Source organism: Notothenia rossii (assembly GCF_949606895.1).
Source record: "Notothenia rossii genome assembly, chromosome: 4".
NCBI classification, from domain to species: Eukaryota; Metazoa; Chordata; class Actinopteri; order Perciformes; family Nototheniidae; genus Notothenia; species Notothenia rossii.
In genome coordinates, this window is record NC_136902.1 from 85191175 (window position 1) to 85212784 (window position 21610).

Sequence of the window (21610 nt, forward strand, 5' to 3'; positions counted from 1 at the left end):
ATGATTGGCACACGGTCCTGCCCACACAGGTAAGATGTTTTGGTTCAAATGTGTGTTTCCTCGACCTCAAAGCCAATCACTGGAAGCAAGGGGCGGGTGGTTACCCTCCCTGCTAGGTTGGTAGGATAAGGGATAAAATATACAAAGAGGAGGATCCAATCCGGTTGGAGCTAGTTCTAGTACTGGCCGGACGCATATGTTAAGTTACAGACTGATCCGGAGGTGTAAGCAGCAGAGGTGTACCCACATTCATTTAGTTTCCTCCACTGTGAAAGGCTGTGTTTTTCTTCTGTCTCTGCCGCACCACTTAAAGCAACAATGGGAAGAAGGAGCGCCACCAAAGTAAGTGAAAATGTGAAATAATGCTAAGTACACTCGGACTTTTTTTTTTTTTTTAAAGTATCAATTTTTCAACGGTTTATTTACATTTCGCTACAATATATGTGTGTTACCACGGCATACGCTTTATAAATGTTCGCTACAGTTTAACCATGTGGCTGCATGAGGTCCACCGTTGCTTTGCTCAGGTCTGTCGTGTCTCCGTTGTTGATACAGAGAAGTGGCGCCTTTTTACTTAGTGCAGTGAAGCGTAACACACTTTTCTCATCGAACAATCTTGCAAATATGCACGGCTTTCCTTAATACTGCTACTTTGTGGATGCTTTGTTAAAATGCACCGCTCATCCGACCGTGGTTTAATATTATTTAGTCCTACCGTGTGCAAACAAAGGGGTGTAACCACTGTCGATGAACAGGTTGCCTTTTGGGAGACATTTATTGCGCAATTACCTCGGGATACTTCAACGGATCGGGGATTGCATGCATTACTAATTATGTAGGTATTGGCACTGAGTAAATCGAGTTATTTGCAACACACGGTGACCTCTGCCTGCGCATTACTGTAACACTGATCATCCTGATCGTCATCATGTGGCCGGAGGTGTAAAAATCGTTTCTTTGGAGGTGTCATGGCAGCTGATATATGTTTGGAGAGGCGGCGACACATGTTGTGGTAGTCCGTAAAACCCTGTCGACGGTTTTTTTTTTAAACCGATTTGCCACAATAGAGGGGCATAAAGAGGATCAGCGTGATTGATGTGCGTTTTTAGGAGCGCATCGTGAGGTGGGGGTCCCCTCTTCTTCCCCTTCCCGCTTTTCTCGGTTAAAAAGTAGCCACAGCACCATGCTTACTCAACAAAAAACATGCCTGTCTCGTGAATGATAAACAACAGTGTTCGGCGGGAAGAAACTAGAACTAGATTAACCTCTTTAACTCAGAAACTTCCCCACTTCTACGTTTCATAATTTCTTTGTGACTTGAGGGGAGGGAGAGTTGCCCATCCCCCTCTTTGCGCTACACACCCACTTTAGCTCAGTCATGAATGGCTCTTGTTTCTTTTGCATTTTTTAATTGATTTCTCCCTCTTTCCTCCACAGAAATCCGCAGAAGCAGCCACAGAGGTTAGTATGCACGTGTTTACCCATTTATTGCACCATACTGTCCTCGACACCCCAACTTTAACTGAAATGAACATTTTGTTCTACTTTTGATCAAGACAAAGAAAATGTCTCTGTTGGTTCACACTGACTTTAAACATAATTTAGTGCATCCCAGTTATACTACTGCCAGTAAAAGACACATCTTCTAGGGATGAAATATTGAATTAAATGGCTAAAATGTTGATATGATCCAATCCTGCTCTGCCCATTGCATGGAACAGCCACAAGGGGGCGCTGTTTAACATTCACCCCAAATCGTATTTCTTCTTTGGTCATTTTAATTCCCCTGTTTTTAAAAAAAATTATATTTTATACTATAAGGGATGTCATAGCATATTCTTTCTGGACTATGTATGTTTGTGCCATTTTACAACTATATTTCGTTTCAAATTGCACTACGCCTCACATTTAGCCATTTAAATTAAGTGAAATGAGCCTTTGCGGTCTTCAACATCGGAAGTTGGTAATCAATAGAGTTCCCCGTTGAGTGCCTATTATCAATGTTTATTTAAAAAATATTTAGCAAGTAATAGGGATGTTTGCAGTTCATTGAGCTTTATACGCTTATTTGCATACAACAATATTTTGATTAGCATATCAATTACTTACATCTTCTTTTTTGCCTTTTTTATATTTCAGCAGCCACTGAGAAAGTCTCAACGGTTGTCGGTGAAGGATACACCAGAAGAGAAACCAGAGAAGCCCGAAAAGACAAAGGTAATTACGAGACAAATCAAAAATCACTGTCTCCATTTCAAATGCACTGTTTCTCTATTCTCTATTGCATTCATTTCATGTTCCTTGATTGTTTTTTGTCATGGTAGGCACCTCCCAAGAACAAAAAGGCAGCCAAACCTGTAAAGGCCAAGCCAGAGGAGAAGAAGGAAGAGGAGGAGGAGGAGGAGGAAGAAGAGGCCACTCCTGCAGAAAACGGAGAGGCCAAAGCTGAGAAGGTATGGCAGACTTGTGAAATTGTGAAATATAAGCAACATTCAAAGAGAAACTCGATAATAATGCATGTTTTTCTTCTCCATCCTCCAGCCCGCTGCAGCAGAGGAAGCAGAAGACGCAGAGGAAGCGGAAGAAGCAGATGAGGCAGAGGACAAGGACGACAAAGCTGAGGAAGCCGAGGAGGAAGACAAGGACGCCGAGTAGCCGTGACACACCTAGACTAACTTGCCAGAGCCCCCCTGTACCTCGTTTCTTGTACAATGCAGAGACTATTTTTATCTACTATTTTCATAAGACAGTAATGTTTTTAGGCACGTGATTGCAGAAATGCATTTTTAAAGAAACAACTACAAATTTCATTCAGTTTCTTCTCAGTCTTTTTTTTTTTCGTTCCATTGTTTGTACTCTCTGGCTTCTTACTTTGCCTTTTTGTTAGGTTTGTAGTTTTCCTGCATGACATGATGCCTATATCAGGAATTTGATGTTCGGCTCCGGGAGAGTTTACCTGAGACATTCCCGAGGCGCTTTGAGGGATTTTTGTAACCTGTACTGTTTTTGGATTTAATACATCATCAAGTGTTGGTATGATTGAAGAGTTAAGTCAGTCTTGTTCATAATATTCACTTTAACCATGTTCACTAGTACTGGATTTTTTTCATTTTTTCCAAATGCTGTCAGAGAAGGTACATGTGAGGATGGTTGGACACATCCATGCTCTCCGCTGTGCTCAATTCAAGAAGCATTACAAAGCTAATCGTGCGTGTTTTAGTTCATCCTATTAGGATTACTGTATTCACAACTCAGTCAACAAGATATATTCGCCACCTCTCTGTGGATATATTCTTTGTGGTTTTTTTGGGATTTATCTACCAATGTACAGTTTCCTCATTTTTTAAAAAAATAAAAAAAACAAAAATACATTTTCTTTGTTATGAATGGTATTAAATGCCAAATAAAGTGGGAATTCCTGTAAACTGTTTCTCAACTATTTTGTGTCGGATTACATCATGTGATTGTTGCCTGTTGCAGATGTTCACCATGTCTAACCTGAAATTACTTTTTCAATTCACCACCAGGGAGAAGTATATCTAAAAAATATATATATATGAGACCAATACTCAATGATAAGCTGACAGATTTGCTCACAACCAAAATTGTGAATATTTACATCTTATACATTCATATAGATTTCATTTACCGCTGAAATTCATAAGTAAACTTAAGTAAAAGTCCTGCATTCTGACCACATGTACTTAAAGTGTGAAAGTACAAACTAATTAACCCATATGTGAATTCAGCAAAATGCAACTCTGAATATACTGCAGCTTCAATATCTACACTGCACTCTAGTTGGAGAAAAACTGCATTAGTGTACTTTGTTCAATGACAAATCTAATATGTTTAAACAGTCATTCTGCATATTGAGTACTTGAGCATTTATACTGTGAGCATATATAGCAGCTATGTACTTCTACTAAAGTAGCATTGTGCATTCAGGACTTTTCACTTGTAATTGAGTATTTTCAAACCCTCTACTTATACTCAAGAAAAGGATGAGTACTTTGTGCACCTCTGATGTGAAGACTACAATCTAAAGTTTATGTATCATTTTTTTCATTTCATTTCAAACTAAATAATCAGATTGGTCCCTTGAGATCATAGATACATTTTTCAAGGGAGACCTGCAGCATTTACAGTTGCAAGAAAAAGTATGTGAACCCTTTGCAACTACCTGGATTTCTGCATAAATTGGTCATAAAATGTGTTCTGATCTTCATCTAAGTCACAACAATAGTCAAACACAGTCTGCTTAAGCTAAAACCACACAAACAATTATATTTGTTTATGTTTTTATTGAACACATGTAAACATTCACAGTGCAGGGTGGAAAAAGTATGTGAACCCTTGGATTTAATAACTGGTTGACCCTCCTTTTGGCAGCAATAACCTCAACCAAACGTTTCCTTTAGTTGCATATCAGACCTGCACAACGGTCAGGAGGAATTTTGGACCATTCCTCTTTACAAAACTGTTTCAGTTCAGCAATATTCTTGGGATGTCTGGTGTGAATCGCTCTCTTGAGGTCATGTCACAGCATCTCAATTGGGTTGAGGTCAGGACTCTGACTGGGCCACTCCAGAAGGCCTATTTTCTTCTGTTGAAGCCATTCTGTGGTTGATTTACTTCTGTGCTTTGGGTCGTTGTCCTGTTGCATCACCCATCTTCTGTTGAGCTTCAATTGGCGGACAGATGGCCTTAAGTTCTCCAGCAAAATGTCTTGATAAACTTGAGAATTCATTTTTCCATCGATGATGGCAATCTGTCCAGGCCCTGAGGCAGCAAAGCAGCCCCAAACCATGCTGTGCCTTTTTTTCTCCACACATAGCGTTGTGTGTTCCTTCCAAACAACTCAACTTTGGTTTCATCTGTCCACAGAATATTTTGCCAGTAGTGCTGTGGAACATCCAGGTGCTCTTTTGCAATTTCAAACGTGCAGCAATGTTTTTTCTGGACAGCAGTGGCTTCCTCCATTTTATGACCAACTTATGCAGAAATCCAGGTAATTCCAAAGGGTTCACATACTTTTTCTTGCAACTTTAGGTTCCACATGAAACATAAAACAATAAAGGACATTATAAATTATATTTACAGGATACATTAACATAGTTATAGACATTTACAAGTGCCCATAGTATCAATGAGCATTTCATTTAGCCTAGCTTTAAAAACATGCAGAGGAATGAGATTGCTCAGTTTCAATTCTTGCTGAAGATTGTTCCAAGCAAGTGGAGCTGCGCACATAAAAGCTGTCTTACCTAAGACAGTCCTTGCTCTTGGCACATCTAACAATACTACATCATGCGATCTCAGACAATAGCTGCTTGCAACTCTCTGTGTTATCAGAGAGCAGATATAATACGGGAGTTTACCCAACAAAGCTTTATAAATAAACGTGTACCAATGACTGAGCCTCTTTACAGTAAGTGATGGCAAACCTGCCTTGGCATACAGGGTACAGTGATGTGTAAGTGCTTTACAATTTGTGACAAATCTCAGTGCGCTGTGATAGGTGGCATCTAACCTGTTCAGGCAATAGGCAGGTGTATTCATATACAACAAATCACCATAGTCCAAGCACAGGTAAAAAGGTCACAGTGACTAGCCTTTTCCTGGCCTCAAGTGAGAAACAGGACTTGTTTCTAAAAAAGAAACCTAGTCTAACCCTCAGCTTTTTAAGCAGGTTATTGACATGACGTTTAAAAGAGAGACAATCATCAAGACAGATACCTAGGTATTTATAACAGGTAACCACTTCAAGTACTTGTCCTTGCATAGTAACAATATCTAAAACAGGCTCTGGTGTCTTTTTAGCTTTAGAAAAGAGCATTACCTTGGTTTTATCAACATTTAAAAGGAGCTTTAGTTCAGAGAGCTGAGTCTGAATAATGTTAAAAACAGCCTGTAATTTAACACCAGCCTCCTTAATGGAGGGACCTGCAAAGTACATAACGGTATCGTCCGCATAAAAATGTAAAGTAGCTTCATTCACATTTTCACCTAAACTGTTGATATATATGGAGAATAAAAGTGGACCTAAAACAGAACCTTGAGGAACACCATTAGCAATGTTTAACCACTCAGAAGACAGCCCATCAAAGTGAACACATTGGGACCTTTCAGAGAGGTAGTTCACAAACCACCCCACTGCATGGCTGGATATGCCAATACTGAGTAGCCTCTGCTTTAAGATGCGATGATCGACGGTATCAAACGCTTTGGAAAGGTCAATAAATAGAGCTGCACAACTCTGCTTATTATCTAAATTACTCGTAATGTCATTCACCACTTTCATTGTCGCAGTGATGGTGCTATGTTGCTTTCTGAAGCCTGACTGATGTTTAGACAGGATATTATTTTTACATAAAAACTCCTTTCCTTGTTCACTCACTAGGCATTCGAGCACCTTTTAGAGATTGGCCTATAGTTATTTAAAATAGTTGCCTCCCCTCCTTTTAGTAAAGGCAAGACATAAGCTGACTTCCATACTTTTGGAATTGCATTTGTGCTGAGGGAGAGGTTAAAAAGAGTAGTGAGAGGAAGAGCAATAAAATCCGCAGCTATCTTTAAAAAGAAAGGTTCTACGTTGTCCGGGCCAGCCGGTTTCTTAGGATCTAACTTGGTTAAGGCTTCATGAACAACATTAACAGTAAAAGGAGTAAAACTGAAAGGGTTTTCCAGACCACATTGTTCAGAGTCACGGGTTGGGGTGTTCACAGAAGCAGAGTTAGAAACAGAATCAAACAGAGAACCACAGGACACAAAATGCTTATTAAAGCAATTTAGCATAGTGGCCCTGTCCGATATAGTGCCAGATGCTGTTGTAAGGCAAGGAGGTAGCTCATTACGGATCTCACCGGTGGATATCGATTTTATGGCTTTCCAAAATTTCCTAGGATTATTTAGGCTTTCTGTGGTAACTGACAAATAGTACTTCGACTTAGCACTTTTGACATGTGAAGTGAAGCTATTTCTTAGCTGCCTAAAACGCAGCCATTCTACCTCTGAGCCTGATTTCCTAGCCTTTGCCCAGGCCTTGTTTCTCTCATGAAGGAGACTAGACAATTCAGCAGAAACCAAGGATTGTCTCGTCTCATCAATCAAGAGCTAATTTATTCTGGTGGGAACATTGGGATTTTAGCCTTTGTGGACCATTTACATGCATTAAAACCTATAGAACACACATGAAAAGGATAACCACAAAGAGCTTAATAGGGCCCCTTTAAGATTGACTTGACTTAACAAGAGTCAGTGACACAGGTCCCCTCTCTACAAAGGATCATGAGTTAATGCAGTAAACCAGTCAGTATTTTCCTTAAGTTTATGGGGCAAATTCCCAAACAAATGTGCATGTAATCAAATTACCCAAGGGCAACATGGCACGAGGTGAATCTAGAGCCTTCGGGGCAATAGGGCTCTTTGCCATGTTGACCTAGCTTGGGAATTGATGTCATATCCTTCAGGATATCTAATACATGATATATGATTACAAAGATAAAACATACAGAGAATCATAGATGGAAGAAGTATTTTTGAGGTAAAAATAGCAATACCACACATAAATTCACACATATGAGGAATTTGCCTTGGTGTTCATGGTGCATACATAAACACAGTTGAAGAAGATAGTTGTAAGTAAAGGACCATAAAATAAAACTATTATCGAAAACTTATTTAAAAAAAAAAAAATTCATAACATTAAAATGTAGAGAAATCTACATAAAATATAGATACCAAAACAACTACGTACGGTACAGTATGATATATGGCTACCTGTACTTGGTATTGTTTATTAAGATTCCTTTTCAGAATTTTGCGTATATCATTTTTATATCATGCGTTATTTAATACTTGTGAAGCTAAAAGATCCAAAATACACATTAGGGTGTTGGTTTTAACTCTTTATACATTTGCGTCCACTAAATTCCCCAAAAGTCAGAAAATGGTGCCTCATTTATATATTTAAACATATCATTTCATACAACTTAAAAAAAGAAAAGTCTTAATGTAAGTAGCAGACTAAGTAGATATATAGATTAATAGTAGCCTATGGAATTATACCATAATTCCTCTTTTAATTATTTTGTTCTCTGTACCAGAGATCTCCACTTCAGTAGCATTACACCAAACATACAAGTTTGTATTCACTATTTATATTTTTAATTATTCACTATTAATAAATTATATTCCTGATTTCAAAAGGTCTTTACAAAGGAGTTTTATTATACATCATTCATAGCCAGGTTTAGCATATACAACTTTTATTCCTAGGAACATGGGGGAAAACTTGTTTTTGTTACGGCTTTTGATCATACGGTCTACAACAGTTGACATTAGTGCGGATTTATGGAGGGATACCAAGAGATATAAAATTAACCTCGGTAGAAAAACAAAAAAAAAACACTTGACTCTAACAAGTCAACAAAATAAAACAAAATATAAGAATTTTGGATGAAAATATTAACATCGTTATACCTGGCTTAAAGTAATATTCAGATTTCTATCCCGGTAGTGTAAGCTACTTATCATTTCTTAAAGAAGACATTTGTAATTGTATACATAATACAGTATTTCAGACTTGTACTACAATACATTTGTACTTATTCACGTGTAGTATCTCCCCCAAACATGACGTTTTGAGATATATATATTTTTTACAATAAAAAAAGAGCTGGTTTAAATATTTTACAAAAATAATAAAGCATATATATATAATCGTCAAGAGCAAAGTGGCAACCGTTACTATGACGTCATGTGCAGAATTCACGAGCTCGGTGAGAAAAAACTAGTGGGCGGCCGTTTGTAATATATTTGTTGTTATTTCTTATTATGTTAGTTTTTTTAACAAGTGGATTTGGATTTCGAGACAATACGTGACTCACATAAAATAGTACCGATGTTGCTAACGGACGAGCTAACGCACACTTTAGTCTTTTGCAGAAAGTGTTCTTCGCTTCCCAACCCCCTTTTTCCTGTGTTACTCATGGATGTATAAAGAGAACTGGATACAGCGCCGGAAGCGGAGATCCGTTCATTCATACGAGAGCCGCTCAGTGGCGCTTGAAGCCCAGAATAGAGCGACTGTAGATTCAAAAAGTACCCGGATCATCCCCACTGAGCATGCGCACTTGAGTTCCCATTAAGCCCCGCCTCCGATCTGCCGCTCTCGGCTCGGCCAAATGAATGGTGGGGAGATTGGTGGTGGATTCAGCTTTCAGCTCTTTTTACAACTTTTACAACCTAATGATTTAAATAAGGGCCATACAGGTGTTCGTACTGCGAAGATTATATATCTAAAAAAAAATTATGTGCGGATTTACTGACGTCTCTTTTCCAATGTAAGTCAATGCGGAAAAGTCTTTATGGGCCTAAATTACGTCACTGGAGCTGTAGTGCCACCGTTTGACCACTACGAGCGTTCCAAAACTCGGCTTCAACGGCCGGCTCACTTCCTGGCGGCTTGGTGTTACTCCGCTGTGGCGGAAGTAAGTCGTATCGCGCTGGGGCCCTCATCCTTCCAATGGCGACTGCAAACAGGCTGAATAGAAAGCGGGAGCAACCGTGGAGGGGGGTCAGAGCTGTGTAACCGAAATTAAATAAATATATCCTCGTCTGTGTAGTCCTAAAGTTAGCCTTAACATTTGTTTCACCTCTCCAAATCGCGGCCGAATCACAATGGCCAAACATCGGAACATTTTGCTCCTTGAGTCGGGTAAGCTGCAAAAAGTAAACCCAATGATAGCTTAATTTACAACGTGAACGCTCCTGCTAATTGATATCATTTATTTGCTCTAATCTGTTTCATTTCAGAGCTCTATTACCTGATTTCTCGTTTCCTAACAACGGGTCCATGTCGGAGAGCAGCTGAGGTGAGCTGCTGTGCTTTGACTAGAACAGTGTGTGTAGTATTTCCAAAATAGTTGCCTTAGCTAGTTTTGTAATAGAGGCAATCTAATGTGTGTTTTGATCCCTTGCAGGTCCTGGCGAGTGAACTGGAGGAACATCAGGTGTGTATGTCCCTGCTGCAGAGGCTGCTTGTTATCTGCTAGCTGCTGTCTGTCGGTGCTGAACAGTGGTTTAAATTAACTAAGTATATTTATTCAAGTACTGTGTTTAAATACAATTTTGAGGTACTTGTACTTGAGTATTTACATTTTTTGCTGCTTTGTACTTCTACCCCATTACACTTCAGAGGTAAATGGTGTACATTTACTTAAACCTTTAGTTACATTGCACATTTGGATTAATTATGTGAAATATAATCAACACTTAAATAAGACTTTAGTTACACCTACACAAGCTACCCTGCAGTATACAAAATAATTCAAACTAGCTGCACCTTTAGCAGCTTTGATAGACCTATAATGCATTAATAATTATAATCAACACACATGAACTATATTATTCTGAAAATGGGTCAATCTGCATAATTAGTACTTATATTTGAATGCCAATACCTTTCTACTTTTACTTGAATACCATTTTGAATTCAGGACTTTTACTTAATACTGTGGTGCTGCTACTCAGTACAAGATCTGTGTACTTTTCCCACCTCTGCTTCTGACTGATTCTGGACCTCAAACTTGTCCCACTTTTTTTTTTAATACCTCCATGACTTTGATCACCGGCTCTTTTTGTACTATCGTAATGTGTAGCTGCTGGTGTTCGTGGTCGCTTTAACAAACTCTGTTTTCGACAGCTATTACCCGGTAGATTGGACTGGCTGGGAAACGAGCACCCGAGAACATACGAAGACGTGGTGAGTTTTAACTTAATATCTGTTTTTATGTCTTTGTTATTGTGTTGTGACAGGGCTCTGTGTCCATGCGCTGTGCTTGTTTACGCTCTTTGTTCTATTTCCTGCTTAACTACTGTGGGATTTTCTCGAGTCGGAATGATTGACAAGGTCACAAGTCGTTCCCGCTTACTTAATTTGTTGCATTGAACGACGTTTTAGCTCCGAAAACTGTATTTTGAGAGATGGTTTTATGATATTTAGCCCCGACTGTTGTACTGCAGAAAGGGTCGGTTGTTCGGCTTCTTTGCTACGTCGAGGCGGCTCAACTGGCCAATCAGAGGCCGAGATGCACTGTCTCTGCGTTGTTTTGCATGTGACCTGCGCTGTGATTGGTCCATAAAAGGAGAAGTTTCTGCATAATAATCCCCGCCTCTCAGAATACGAGTGGAGAAGCAGCACATGAAACCACCAACTACGGCTGTCAGTCAGACATTTCTACATTTCAAGTCGACAACGTTCTTAGAGCAACCTTGAATATTATTTACAACACTTTATCACAAATGCATTAAAATTCAGCTTTTATATATACTCTCAGACCAAGACTCCACCAAAAAATGTGTTTATGCTTGCTATTTTTATGAGGAAAACGTTCAATTACTTGACAATACCTCTGTTTTTCATTATATCCTTTAAAACCCGATTAAGGGGCAGTTTAAAACGAATTTCATGTCTTGATTAATTATTTTTTTAAAATCAGAAAACATTGAAATATGTTTAATTTTACACTAAATACAACACAACTCTAAACCCTGACATACTGGACATTTAATATTCAGAGTAATTTGTCATATCTTTATTTCTTTTACATTTTTAAAAATGTATATATTTACTTTAATTATTTTCTCCTTATTTTTTAATTATATAATAGTTCTATTTTTGCTCCTTCTTTACCGCTTCATTTTTCTTACTGTATTTATGTAAGCAACATTTTGCACTAACACAAGTTCATTGTCTGTGTAAACCTACTTAACTGTTTCTGATTTACAAGAGAGCAGCAAATCCTTAAATTGAAGAACGTTGTCTGGCGTTTACATTTCATACTCTATTATCTAAACTGAGGTTGATTTGACCAATTCTTTAAGCAGTGATTATTCACGTCGCTATTCTGTCTTTGTTTGCCCTGACAGGTTGCAGCAAACAGACATATTTCACCAGACTATTTGCTACAAATATGCAAGCAGATCGGACCAATTCTTGACAAAGATGTGCCATCATGTGTCCCAGGAGTTCACTCCCTCCTGGGGTCCGGGAAGCAGTCAATGCTCAGGACGGCAAAAGGTAAACAGTCTTAATGGAAACTATACTGTGGATGTTACTGAGCTTCTACATGCATCTTACCAGGGTTGGGAGGATTACTTCAACAAGGATTTCAGTTACAATTACTAGTTACCTGTACAAAAAGAAAATGTCATCAGTAACCTAATCTGAGTATCACAATACAAACATATTACCTGATTACCTAAGTGTATTATGTTAGACAACAGAAACTTATAAAAGAAGAAACCAAGATATTTAGGATAAAAAAACGATTTTATTTATAGGAAAATCTGCCTTTCATTCAGCATATTCAGGCAGTAGCCTATACACCAACAATGAAACACATGAGGACATACCACAGTTTCACAAAGCAGAAATAAGATCTGATCCTTTTACAACAAACGCAATATGCTCCTTTCAGGTTTTTACTAACATGTTGCTAATAATCCACCATTTTTAGAAATGTAACAGTAATCTGATTATTTTCATGTATCTGGACGGCATACGGTTACCCTTTTCTTGATTACGTAATCATGTAACATGTAATCCGTGTCTCCCCAAGCCTTCCTTTTACACTGATAATATGTACTTTGACATTATATACAGATATGAATAGTTTCTTGGTTTGTGCAGATGGCAGAAATGATCATATCCTTTCCCACACACAGCTGGTAGATCCACTGAATCACTCTGATCTGTTTTGTGTTTCTCAGACTGCGACAGTGTGCGGTTCAAAGCTTCATCATATGCAGCCCTTCACCGGGGCAGACCACCAGAGAGGCCTTTCAACCGCAAAAAACCTCCACACCTCGGTAAGTCCGACCTTCCTTAATATTTCTCTATTATTCTTAAAGGTCCCATGTCACGCTTTTCTGGTTATTACCCGTTCCCTTGTGTGTTATGTAGCTTTTTATGCATGTAAACGGTCTGCAGAGTCACAAACCCTCAAAGTACACCCTGTAGCGAGTAAAACTCTAACACAGAAGATACCTGTCTATGCTGCCCAGAAACGCCTCGTTGGAGATTTCTCTTTTTCTTCCTGGGTACAGTGACGTGCCCAGTACGCCGTTACGTTAATGGCTATGAGCACACACACAAACTCCCAGCCAGGCTGTGGGTGTGTGTGTTCGGGCTGGGTTTCGCTGTGTCTTGCTGTCTCGCAGACGGCCACTGGGCTCATAGGGAGGGGGGGGCAGGAGCTCCAACAAGCCGTTTAGGACAGAGAGTGAATACACATACTATACAGAGATGCTGTATGAGAAATGTGATTTTGGAAAATTGCACAATATAAATATATTCTAGTTGACATCAACAATGGAATTATGATCAGTAGAAATGGCCATGACATGGGACCTTTAAATTAAATGGATCAATGGGAATTGGAACATTTACTTGGAGCTGCTTGGCTTTTTTTAATGCTTCTCCTTGTCGCAGCCATTTAATTGTATGACTGTATTTTGATGGTTGGCATCTTGTCACCTGCAGTGGAGATCCATCGAGGCAGAGAGCTGACAGGAGTGCAGCGCTTCAGCTCCATCAACCCCGTCAGCAACTATGAGCGCATGCGGCTGCACCGGCGGATCCTGGGCCACCTGTCTGCAGTGTACTGTATCGCCTTCGATCGAACCGGTCTCAGGATCTTCACAGTAAGATTTCACCTGGGAGCACATCCCAATCTCTCTGAGCATATACCTCAATATCAATATTGTAGTGTAGACAAAATGTTAACCATACAAGTAAATCATAGGCCAATTATATATATTTGAAACAATCTGCTGGATTACGAAAATTACATCACTTGTTGTACCGCAGCATTTACCACTGGATAAGACGGCACCTACGACATTATATTTAGATGTAAGAGGATTACCCTGCCCTTGCAGTGCGTATTCCTTGGCAAAGCTAGACAGCTAGCTCACCTGCACAAGTTTTCCAAAAAAGAGCCGAGGCTTGTCTTTTCTTGAAATTTGAAACTTGAAAACTGTACTGTATAAAATAAACACAAGATTTGTACTACTACTGCAGATACAGTGACATTTCACAAACAGAGCTAGCTAACATACTGCTAGCTTAAATACAACATGTTTAGCTTAACACATGCTATCCCATAAACACATAAAATACAGCAACACTCATCAATGTCTCCACTCCACAGTGACTCCGTACAAAGATCCTCGTACGGAGTCACATCGTCATCGTCACTCACTCTGTGCCAAGAAAAATGACCCAACGAATGGACTACTGATCCACCTCAAAGGCAGCACAATGATATCTAGTCTCGTAAAACAATATCAATCTTAAATTGACATATTGCCATGCCTTATTTGGGACTGCACCTGCATATGATGTTGTTATGATCTAAGTTGCTCCAGTCATAGGAGGATTTTAATCGGTAGGTCGCCACCATCTTTGAATGCATTCTAGAATAAATTATTAAACAAGAAATTGGTATGTTTTTTTTCGTCAGGGCTCAGACGACTGTTTGGTGAAGATTTGGTCTTCGTTCGATGGAAGGCTTCATTCCACGCTGCGAGGACACTCCGCAGAGATCACAGACCTGGCGGTTAATTATGAGAACACGCTCATCGCCGCAGGAAGCTGTGACAAGACCATCCGTGTGTGGTGCCTTCGTACCTGTGCCCCCGTGGCTGTGCTGCAGGGGCACAGCGGATCCATTACCTCCCTACAGGTAAACACACCTCTGGCATGATGATGTACATTTTATTTTCCAATAACCAGTCTTCAAACCCTCCCAGAGCCCATACATTGTTCCCGTTATTATTGACTTCCTCTCTGTCTTCTGTTGTTCGCGTTAGTGTTTACTTCCTGTTCGTCGTCATCTGTTGGTTTCTCTGACGTCCAGTTTAGCCATCATGAATCCAACGTTTATTTATATCCACAAATATACAAAAACAAATATTCACAGTAGTATTCCACATTAATTCATACATTTCATACTTTAAGAAAACATTGGGGGGCAGTATATGCTTTTGCTGCATTGACACTGCCTTAAAAGAAATCAGGAGGAGGGGCGGGAGCAGCTCTGGCAAAGACTTGTTTTGTACAAAAAAAGATGTCCCCATCAGCCATCATTGCATCATCTCTTTATTGCAATGACATCTTGCCTCGGGCTAAGTGTAAAAACATGTTTGCACAGGATTCTGGGAGGACGCTTCATGAAGAATGCATGTCTTGATTTTAATATAAATTGAGTGATTGAGATGTTGTTCTGTGGATTTGTGGTTTTTTTCAGTTCTCACCGTTTGCTAAGGGCTCAAAGCGCTACATGCTCTCCACTGGAACTGATGCTACCGTCTGCTTCTGGCAGTGGGACGTCAACAACATCAACTTTAGGTGAGTGCTGCTTTTAAACAGAACATGTTCAAGAGGCTTTATTATGCTTGTTGCGGTTTTCCCTCTTCTGTAGAGGGTTGTATTCAGCGTGTCCGTGGGGTCTTCAAAAGTTGATCAATCAATTTAGAGAAAATTAAGGCTATTAAAAAGTATTAAACAGCATTTTCCAAGGTATTACATTTGGTAGCTTGTTTTCAATAAGTATATCAATGGTCCAAAGAGGTTGTATTCTACAGTCTGCCTGAATGTAATCATTGCGTAGGTGTGTAGTGTGATTCTGTGTAGTTTATTTATGGCATCCCGTTGGATTTGACGTCATCTGAACAGGACATCGCACGCTCACTGCTTGATAGCGCGCGAAGGTCCGTTTACGCCGACTGTTAAAACACATCGTTATGGGGAAATGCAAGTTTGCGTCCAAACGATTCAAAGATTAGGAGGAAGGACAATCAATACTGTATATAGTCAATGTGAGGTAAAGTCTGTCGCCAAGGTAACCGGTTAAAACTCAAAGTGGCGATGAGGTCTTAAAATGTATGGAAAGGGTCTTAAAAAAGGTCTTAAAAGGTTTTAAATTTGACTTCAGGATTCCTGCATATACCGGTTTATAGGTGGCGGCGGCTGGGGGGGGGGTTCTGTGTGTGTATAGAAGGTCCAGTTGTGATAGACACGCTTCGCCACTGCTAATTCGATATTTCGGCATGATTTTGATACATGTATTGCAATTTAAATCACTGCAAAATGTGTTTTTATTTTGGGTCCATACGACTGTGATAAATCAGATCAATTCAGCTGACTTGTGACTTTCTGTCTGAATCAAGCTCTGTCTTCGCTATGTTTGTCCCTGGGTGAAGTGATGAACTCAGAGACTGCAGTGTTTGGCTTCTTTACGTATCTGGGACTACCACACAATATACAGTCATGCAGTTGAAATGCCGGTTGGATGAAACTCTGATAGATTTGAAGGATAGACCATTAAATAAACACAGATGAAAAGGTCAGCTCTGGTTCTGCATGTTGAACATCTGTCTCTTAAAGGATTCAGAGATCTTTTATGGTTTTTCTGCCAAATATTGTGTGTTTTTACTTAGTATTTTAGTTTCTGTGTTACATTCAATGCATTTTTGCTGTAAAATATATCCTATTCTGTTTCAAATCTGTAACATTTTCTCTCCTGTCCGACAGCGATCGGCCACACAAGTTTACAGAGCGTCCGAGGCCAGGAGTCCAGACGGTGTGCTCCTCATTCAGCCCGGGTAATTATTTATATTCATCTCAAGTAGACTGTTATTTAAAATGTTAGTATCAGATGTATTGAAAAGGTCTGAATGTGTTCTCTTCATGTGATAAGGCATTTAAAACGTGTATTCATTTACCTGATCTGCCCCAGATGCTTTTCGTTCAGAATAAGAATTCATATTTTACACAAAATATAATAAACAGGCGTATGTCGTATGCCTTTAATCTAACAGAAAAATAATAAATACAATTATTATTATTATTATATATATTATTATGAGCATATCTTTATTACCGACATTAAAGTTGATTTGTTATCTTTTTATATTTCCAGGTGGGATGTTCTTAGTAACAGGAAGTACTGACGATGTCATCCGAATATACTACCTTGGAGGCGGGAGTCCAGATAAGATATCCGAACTGCACGAGCACACGGTGAGAAACGTCTCTAAAGCCAATCTCTGTGTAACATGATGCAACACACAGATACCATGTGGCGCAGTGGACTAGTACGTAGGTGTTCGGATCAGGGGGTCACAGGCAGTGTTTCCGCCAGACCAGGGCTGAGAGAGGGCGTCCACCCCGAGAGCGGGGGGGGGGGTTGTTTTGAATTTTGACTTGAGACTTGAGCCGTCCCTTATAGATAGGCCTACTGTATTTTTACATTAGTGAGCCGGATCATTTGGCTCGGCTCGCTTAAAGCGCCGGCTCCTTCGACTCCCTAACGGCTCTTCATGTTATCACAGTTTACCACGGAGCCTCAGTTTCGCCGCTGCGAGGCTCTGGTGCTCGCAGCTCACGCGCGTGCGCCACTAAAAACGCCCCCCGCTCAGCGCGTCCAAATCGCGCACGTTCTGTGTTGTCCTGTAGCAGGCACCTTCGATGTCGGGGAAACAATCTTCAATACTCCGAAAATAATCCCACCAGACTCCTTTGCCCCTCCAACAGAGGGATGTCCTTGTCCTTTTTCCTTTTCGTCATTTCAAGCGATAAAAACTCTCGATCTTCTCTCGAATTATTAATATTTTTTGGACGCCCTCGGCTCGCGTTCAGGGCGTCCCGAGCTGAATAACTCCGTCAAATGACGGCAAGACGGCCCCCTGGCGGAAACGCTGGTCACAGGTTCAAACCCCACTGCAGTCAGCATGTCGTTGTGTCCCTGGGCAAGACACTTCACCCCAAATTGCTCCTGTGGGGATTGTCCATAGTATTGAGTATGTTAGTGGCTTTGGATAAAAGCGTCTAACAAGTAATGTAATGTAACATATTAAACATTCAGCAGTTACATTACAAATGACTCATGATCACTCTCCATGTCCATGTCTCCTCTTTTAGGACAAAGTTGATAGCATCCAATTTTGCCACTCAGGGGAAAGGTATAGTACAATCACTGCTTACTCATCATTGATTTACAGATGTGTACACAGTGGAGTGATGTGTGGTGTTGTCCTGTCTCAGGTTTGTGAGTGGGAGTCGAGATGGAACCGCCCGGATCTGGAAGCTCCACCTGCGGCAGCAGTGGAGGAGCCTCCTGCTCAACATGGCCGCCACTCTGCCGGGGTAAGGAGCTCTTTAATGTTAAGCAGTGAGGATCCCTTAGGGCCTGTGTCCACATAGCGTCTTTGTTCAGGCAGTAAGGCGCTGGGCAGAGCCTGCTCTATGTATTTCATCAAAAAACACTTTTTTTAAAATTGGAAACCGATATCTCGATGTATCGTTGCTGTTCTATGAAAGACCAGCGTTTCCCCCGTGGATTTGATCATGTGTTTACACTTCTATGTGTGTGTGTGACATGTTTCTTTGCTATTACAATCAACCGGAAGATGCTTACTCTGAAACTTTGCATGGATGAGCTTCACTGCTCAGTCTGACAGTCGTATAGCGAGGGAGGAGGACGATAAAAGTCACACATTAACCGTCAGGGTCCGCCCAGCAGATCTGCTCTTTGTCATGACAGTTTCCATTCGCCAGACGCTGTCAGACACAAGAGGCTGGCCGCTGCACTATTTTCTTTTTGGAGGTGGATGCATGTGACGGCATGTTCTCAATGGGATCAATTGAAAAAAGATGCTCAGAAAACATGCTATGTGGAGACGGCCCTTAGATGTGTCCTCTGTATTTGTGTTGATCTGAAGAAGACATGGAGAGAGAACTAGAGAGAAAGATGTTTTAGCAACAGGAAAAAAGGGATCATTCAGGAAAAATCACTAGATACAAGCTGACAATTTGTATTCTCGTTTGTGTTCAGATATAATGAAACTCTATAAGATCATATATAATGAGGTGTACCTTACTGAGGTTTTTTTTTCTGATCTGTTGTGTTCTTTTCTCAGCGTTGAACCAATGAGTGAAGAGGAGAGCTACTTCAAACCCAAAGTCACCATGGTAGCGTGGGACCGCCACGACAACACAGTCATTACGGCCGTTAACAACCATCTCCTCAAAGTGTGGAACTCCTACACAGGACAGCTGCTACATATCCTTAAAGTAATCATGTTTCTGTTACTACACAGAGCTAACCCCCTCATTACCCCCCCCCCCCTCCCCTCCCCCCCCTCCCCCCCCCCCACACACACACACACACGGACTAACAGGAGCTGTGTTTTCAGGGCCACGAGGCCGAGGTGTTCGTCCTGGAGCCGCACCCGTTAGACCCCCGGATCATCCTGTCTGCCGGCCACGACGGGAACGTCTTCATATGGGATCTGCTGCGAGGAACCAGCACCCAGCACTACTTCAACATGGTACAGTGACACTATGAGAACATGACATTACATAATGGTAAACAAAACCATTCTGTGACACGATAAACAAACAATACTAGGGATGCACCTTTTTAAATAGGCAGGCGTTTGCCCTATTTACTGCCAAAGGCAAAAAACTAGGGATGTCCCGATCACCTTTTTTTGCTCCCGATCCGATTCCGATCATTTGATTTTGACAATTTGCCGATACCGATTTTTCCCGATCCGATCTTTATGCAATGCATGAAGAGAAAAAAAAGAAAAAAAGCATTCAAGTTGTCCCTTAAGGTTATTTTTTTATTTAAAGGATATTCTATCCAACATGGATATAGCTTCTTTCTTTCACAGCAGCATTGGATCAGTTCAGTTGTGCAGCATTGGATCAAAACAAAATAAAGCTTTCAGTACTCGTTAGCTTACTGCTACAATTAGACACTGCTCCCTGCCCACTCTGTTGCCAGATTTGAGAGAAATAAGCAACCAGGTCTATGAAAACAAGCCCCAAAGAAGCAACACATACATGATGTTCTGTCATTTGAAACCAAAACTAAGGCCTCAGGATGACTTTAAGACTTGAACATGGTTATTTTTGTTTTGTAACATTAAATACAACATTTAAAAAAAAGTATTTATAAAAAAAAGAAAAGAAGAAAAATCCCGATCCCCGATTTTTTTTCTCCCGATTCCGATCTTTTGAAAATCACGTGATCGGCTCCGATCCCCGATCACGTGATCGGATCGGGACATCTCTACAAAAAACGGTGACATTCGCCCGTGGCAGTAGCCGAGGTTTACATATCTAGCTGGGCCAGGTGACCACTGACTGAGGAGATGTGCTGTAACTTTGAAGTCTTTCACGATGTAGTTCTCTGCTGCTCCACGATCTACATAATGACTTTTGTCCTGTTGTGATTTTGTGTTTCTCTCACAGATTGAGGGCCAGGGACATGGGGCCGTTTTTGACTGCAAGTTCACCCCAGATGGTCATCGCTTCGCCTGCACGGACTCTCATGGCCATCTGCTCATCTTTGGTTTCGGCAGCTCCAAGCCGTATGAAAAGGTAAGGAAACGTGTCACATGCACATTTCAATCTTTACAAAAACAATGTATTATTGTAACCGGATGAAAGCTTATATTTGAAATCACTTGAGAGTGACCAAAGCTTCAAGGTGTCTTACACTTCCTCTCTCCTGGTCTCCTCACAGCTTCCAGACCAGGTGTTCTTCCACACAGACTACCGGCCGCTGATCCGGGACACCAACGGCTTCGTGCTGGACGAGCAGACGCAGCAGGCCCCCCATCTCATGCCCCCACCCTTCCTGGTGGACGTGGACGGAAACCCCCATCCACCAAAGTAGACATCCAATCTTTATTTATACCTGTTAGGTCCATGCAATAAAATAATAAAAACAAAATATTGGTTTGAGTTAAAGATGGATGACCTTCAGCTGTGTGAAATATAAAATCTGTCTTCATTTATTCATGCAGTTAAATAATGTCTTTACTTGATTTTCAGGTACCAGCGTCTCGTCCCAGGCCGGGAGAACATTTCCGCCGAACACCTGGTTCCTCAGCTGGGATACGTCGCCACCAGTAAGAATTGAACCAACCACACAATTGTATTTTTTTATATCCATTTCACAGTTTTAGTCAGGACTTTTAAGTTCTGTGAACCTGTGCTACCACCTCACTTCCTGTTTCATGACTTTGCCTCCAGGTGACGGCGAGGTGGTGGAGCAGGTGATCAGCCAGCAGACCTCAGAGCACGACGAGGCTGCGATCAGACGCAGCACCCTGTTGGACGAGGCCATCCGAAACCTGCAGCTCCAGCAGGACCAGCAGGGCCAGCCCGGGGAGGGGGAGGCCGCTCCGGGGGCCGCAGCAGCACCGGAGGGGCAAGCTGAGGCTCAGGGACTATTCTTGGTACCGGCACCAAGCACCCCACGCAGAGGTATCAGTGAGGACTATAAACCTATCTTTTAGTCACAGGAGTCACTTCAATCAAAAGGAAGTCACAATCCGTTTTACAATTTAGTGTTGTTGATTAATTTACTTCATAAAAACATGCTATATGTCGGATTATAGCTGAAAGCTTATTTCCGTCTGCAGTCCCTAGGCAGGAAAACACATAATCCAAGTGGCCTAGATTAATGCATTTAACTTTAACATTTTCAAAATTGGGGTGAAACATCATTGTTTATACCGACAA

The 21610-nt window shown here is 40.8% G+C and overlaps 2 protein-coding genes across 2 annotated transcripts in view; both read left to right on the forward strand.

The window, feature by feature from the left end:
* Window positions 1-174: 174 nt before the first annotated feature.
* LOC307035902 (uncharacterized protein) lies at window positions 175-3425 on the forward strand. The gene is made up of 5 exons (XM_079675759.1): window positions 175-342; window positions 1438-1461; window positions 2140-2217; window positions 2325-2453; window positions 2542-3425. Exons 1-5 carry the CDS (start codon window positions 319-321, stop codon window positions 2653-2655), a joined length of 369 nt encoding a protein of 122 aa, XP_079531885.1. The 5' UTR covers window positions 175-318; the 3' UTR covers window positions 2656-3425.
* Window positions 3426-9187: 5762 nt separating this feature from the next.
* brwd1 (bromodomain and WD repeat domain containing 1) overlaps window positions 9188-21610 on the forward strand; it is a 30974-nt gene continuing 18551 nt past the window's right edge. The window contains exons 1-19 of the mRNA XM_079673743.1: window positions 9188-9721; window positions 9820-9878; window positions 9987-10016; window positions 10709-10768; window positions 11935-12085; window positions 12778-12876; window positions 13550-13710; window positions 14532-14753; window positions 15318-15418; window positions 16604-16674; window positions 16992-17092; window positions 17993-18033; window positions 18116-18217; window positions 18991-19144; window positions 19267-19401; window positions 20333-20461; window positions 20607-20755; window positions 20918-20994; window positions 21119-21352. Of these exons, the coding sequence (XP_079529869.1) occupies window positions 9685-9721; window positions 9820-9878; window positions 9987-10016; window positions 10709-10768; window positions 11935-12085; window positions 12778-12876; window positions 13550-13710; window positions 14532-14753; window positions 15318-15418; window positions 16604-16674; window positions 16992-17092; window positions 17993-18033; window positions 18116-18217; window positions 18991-19144; window positions 19267-19401; window positions 20333-20461; window positions 20607-20755; window positions 20918-20994; window positions 21119-21352 (2113 nt within the window). The 5' untranslated portion in view covers window positions 9188-9684. The remainder of the gene's footprint in view (window positions 9722-9819; window positions 9879-9986; window positions 10017-10708; window positions 10769-11934; window positions 12086-12777; window positions 12877-13549; window positions 13711-14531; window positions 14754-15317; window positions 15419-16603; window positions 16675-16991; window positions 17093-17992; window positions 18034-18115; window positions 18218-18990; window positions 19145-19266; window positions 19402-20332; window positions 20462-20606; window positions 20756-20917; window positions 20995-21118; window positions 21353-21610) is intronic.

What these genes read in the sequence shown, in the direction of transcription:
- LOC307035902 (XM_079675759.1), top strand. Translation starts at nt 319, where the DNA reads ATGGGAAGAAGGAGCGCCACCAAA. An exon ending in GAAGAAGGAGCGCCACCAAA is followed by an intron (nt 343 to 1,437) that starts GTAAGTGAAAAT and finishes TTTCCTCCACAG; the next exon opens with AAATCCGCAGAAGCAGCCAC. An exon ending in CCGCAGAAGCAGCCACAGAG is followed by an intron (nt 1,462 to 2,139) that starts GTTAGTATGCAC and finishes TTTATATTTCAG; the next exon opens with CAGCCACTGAGAAAGTCTCA.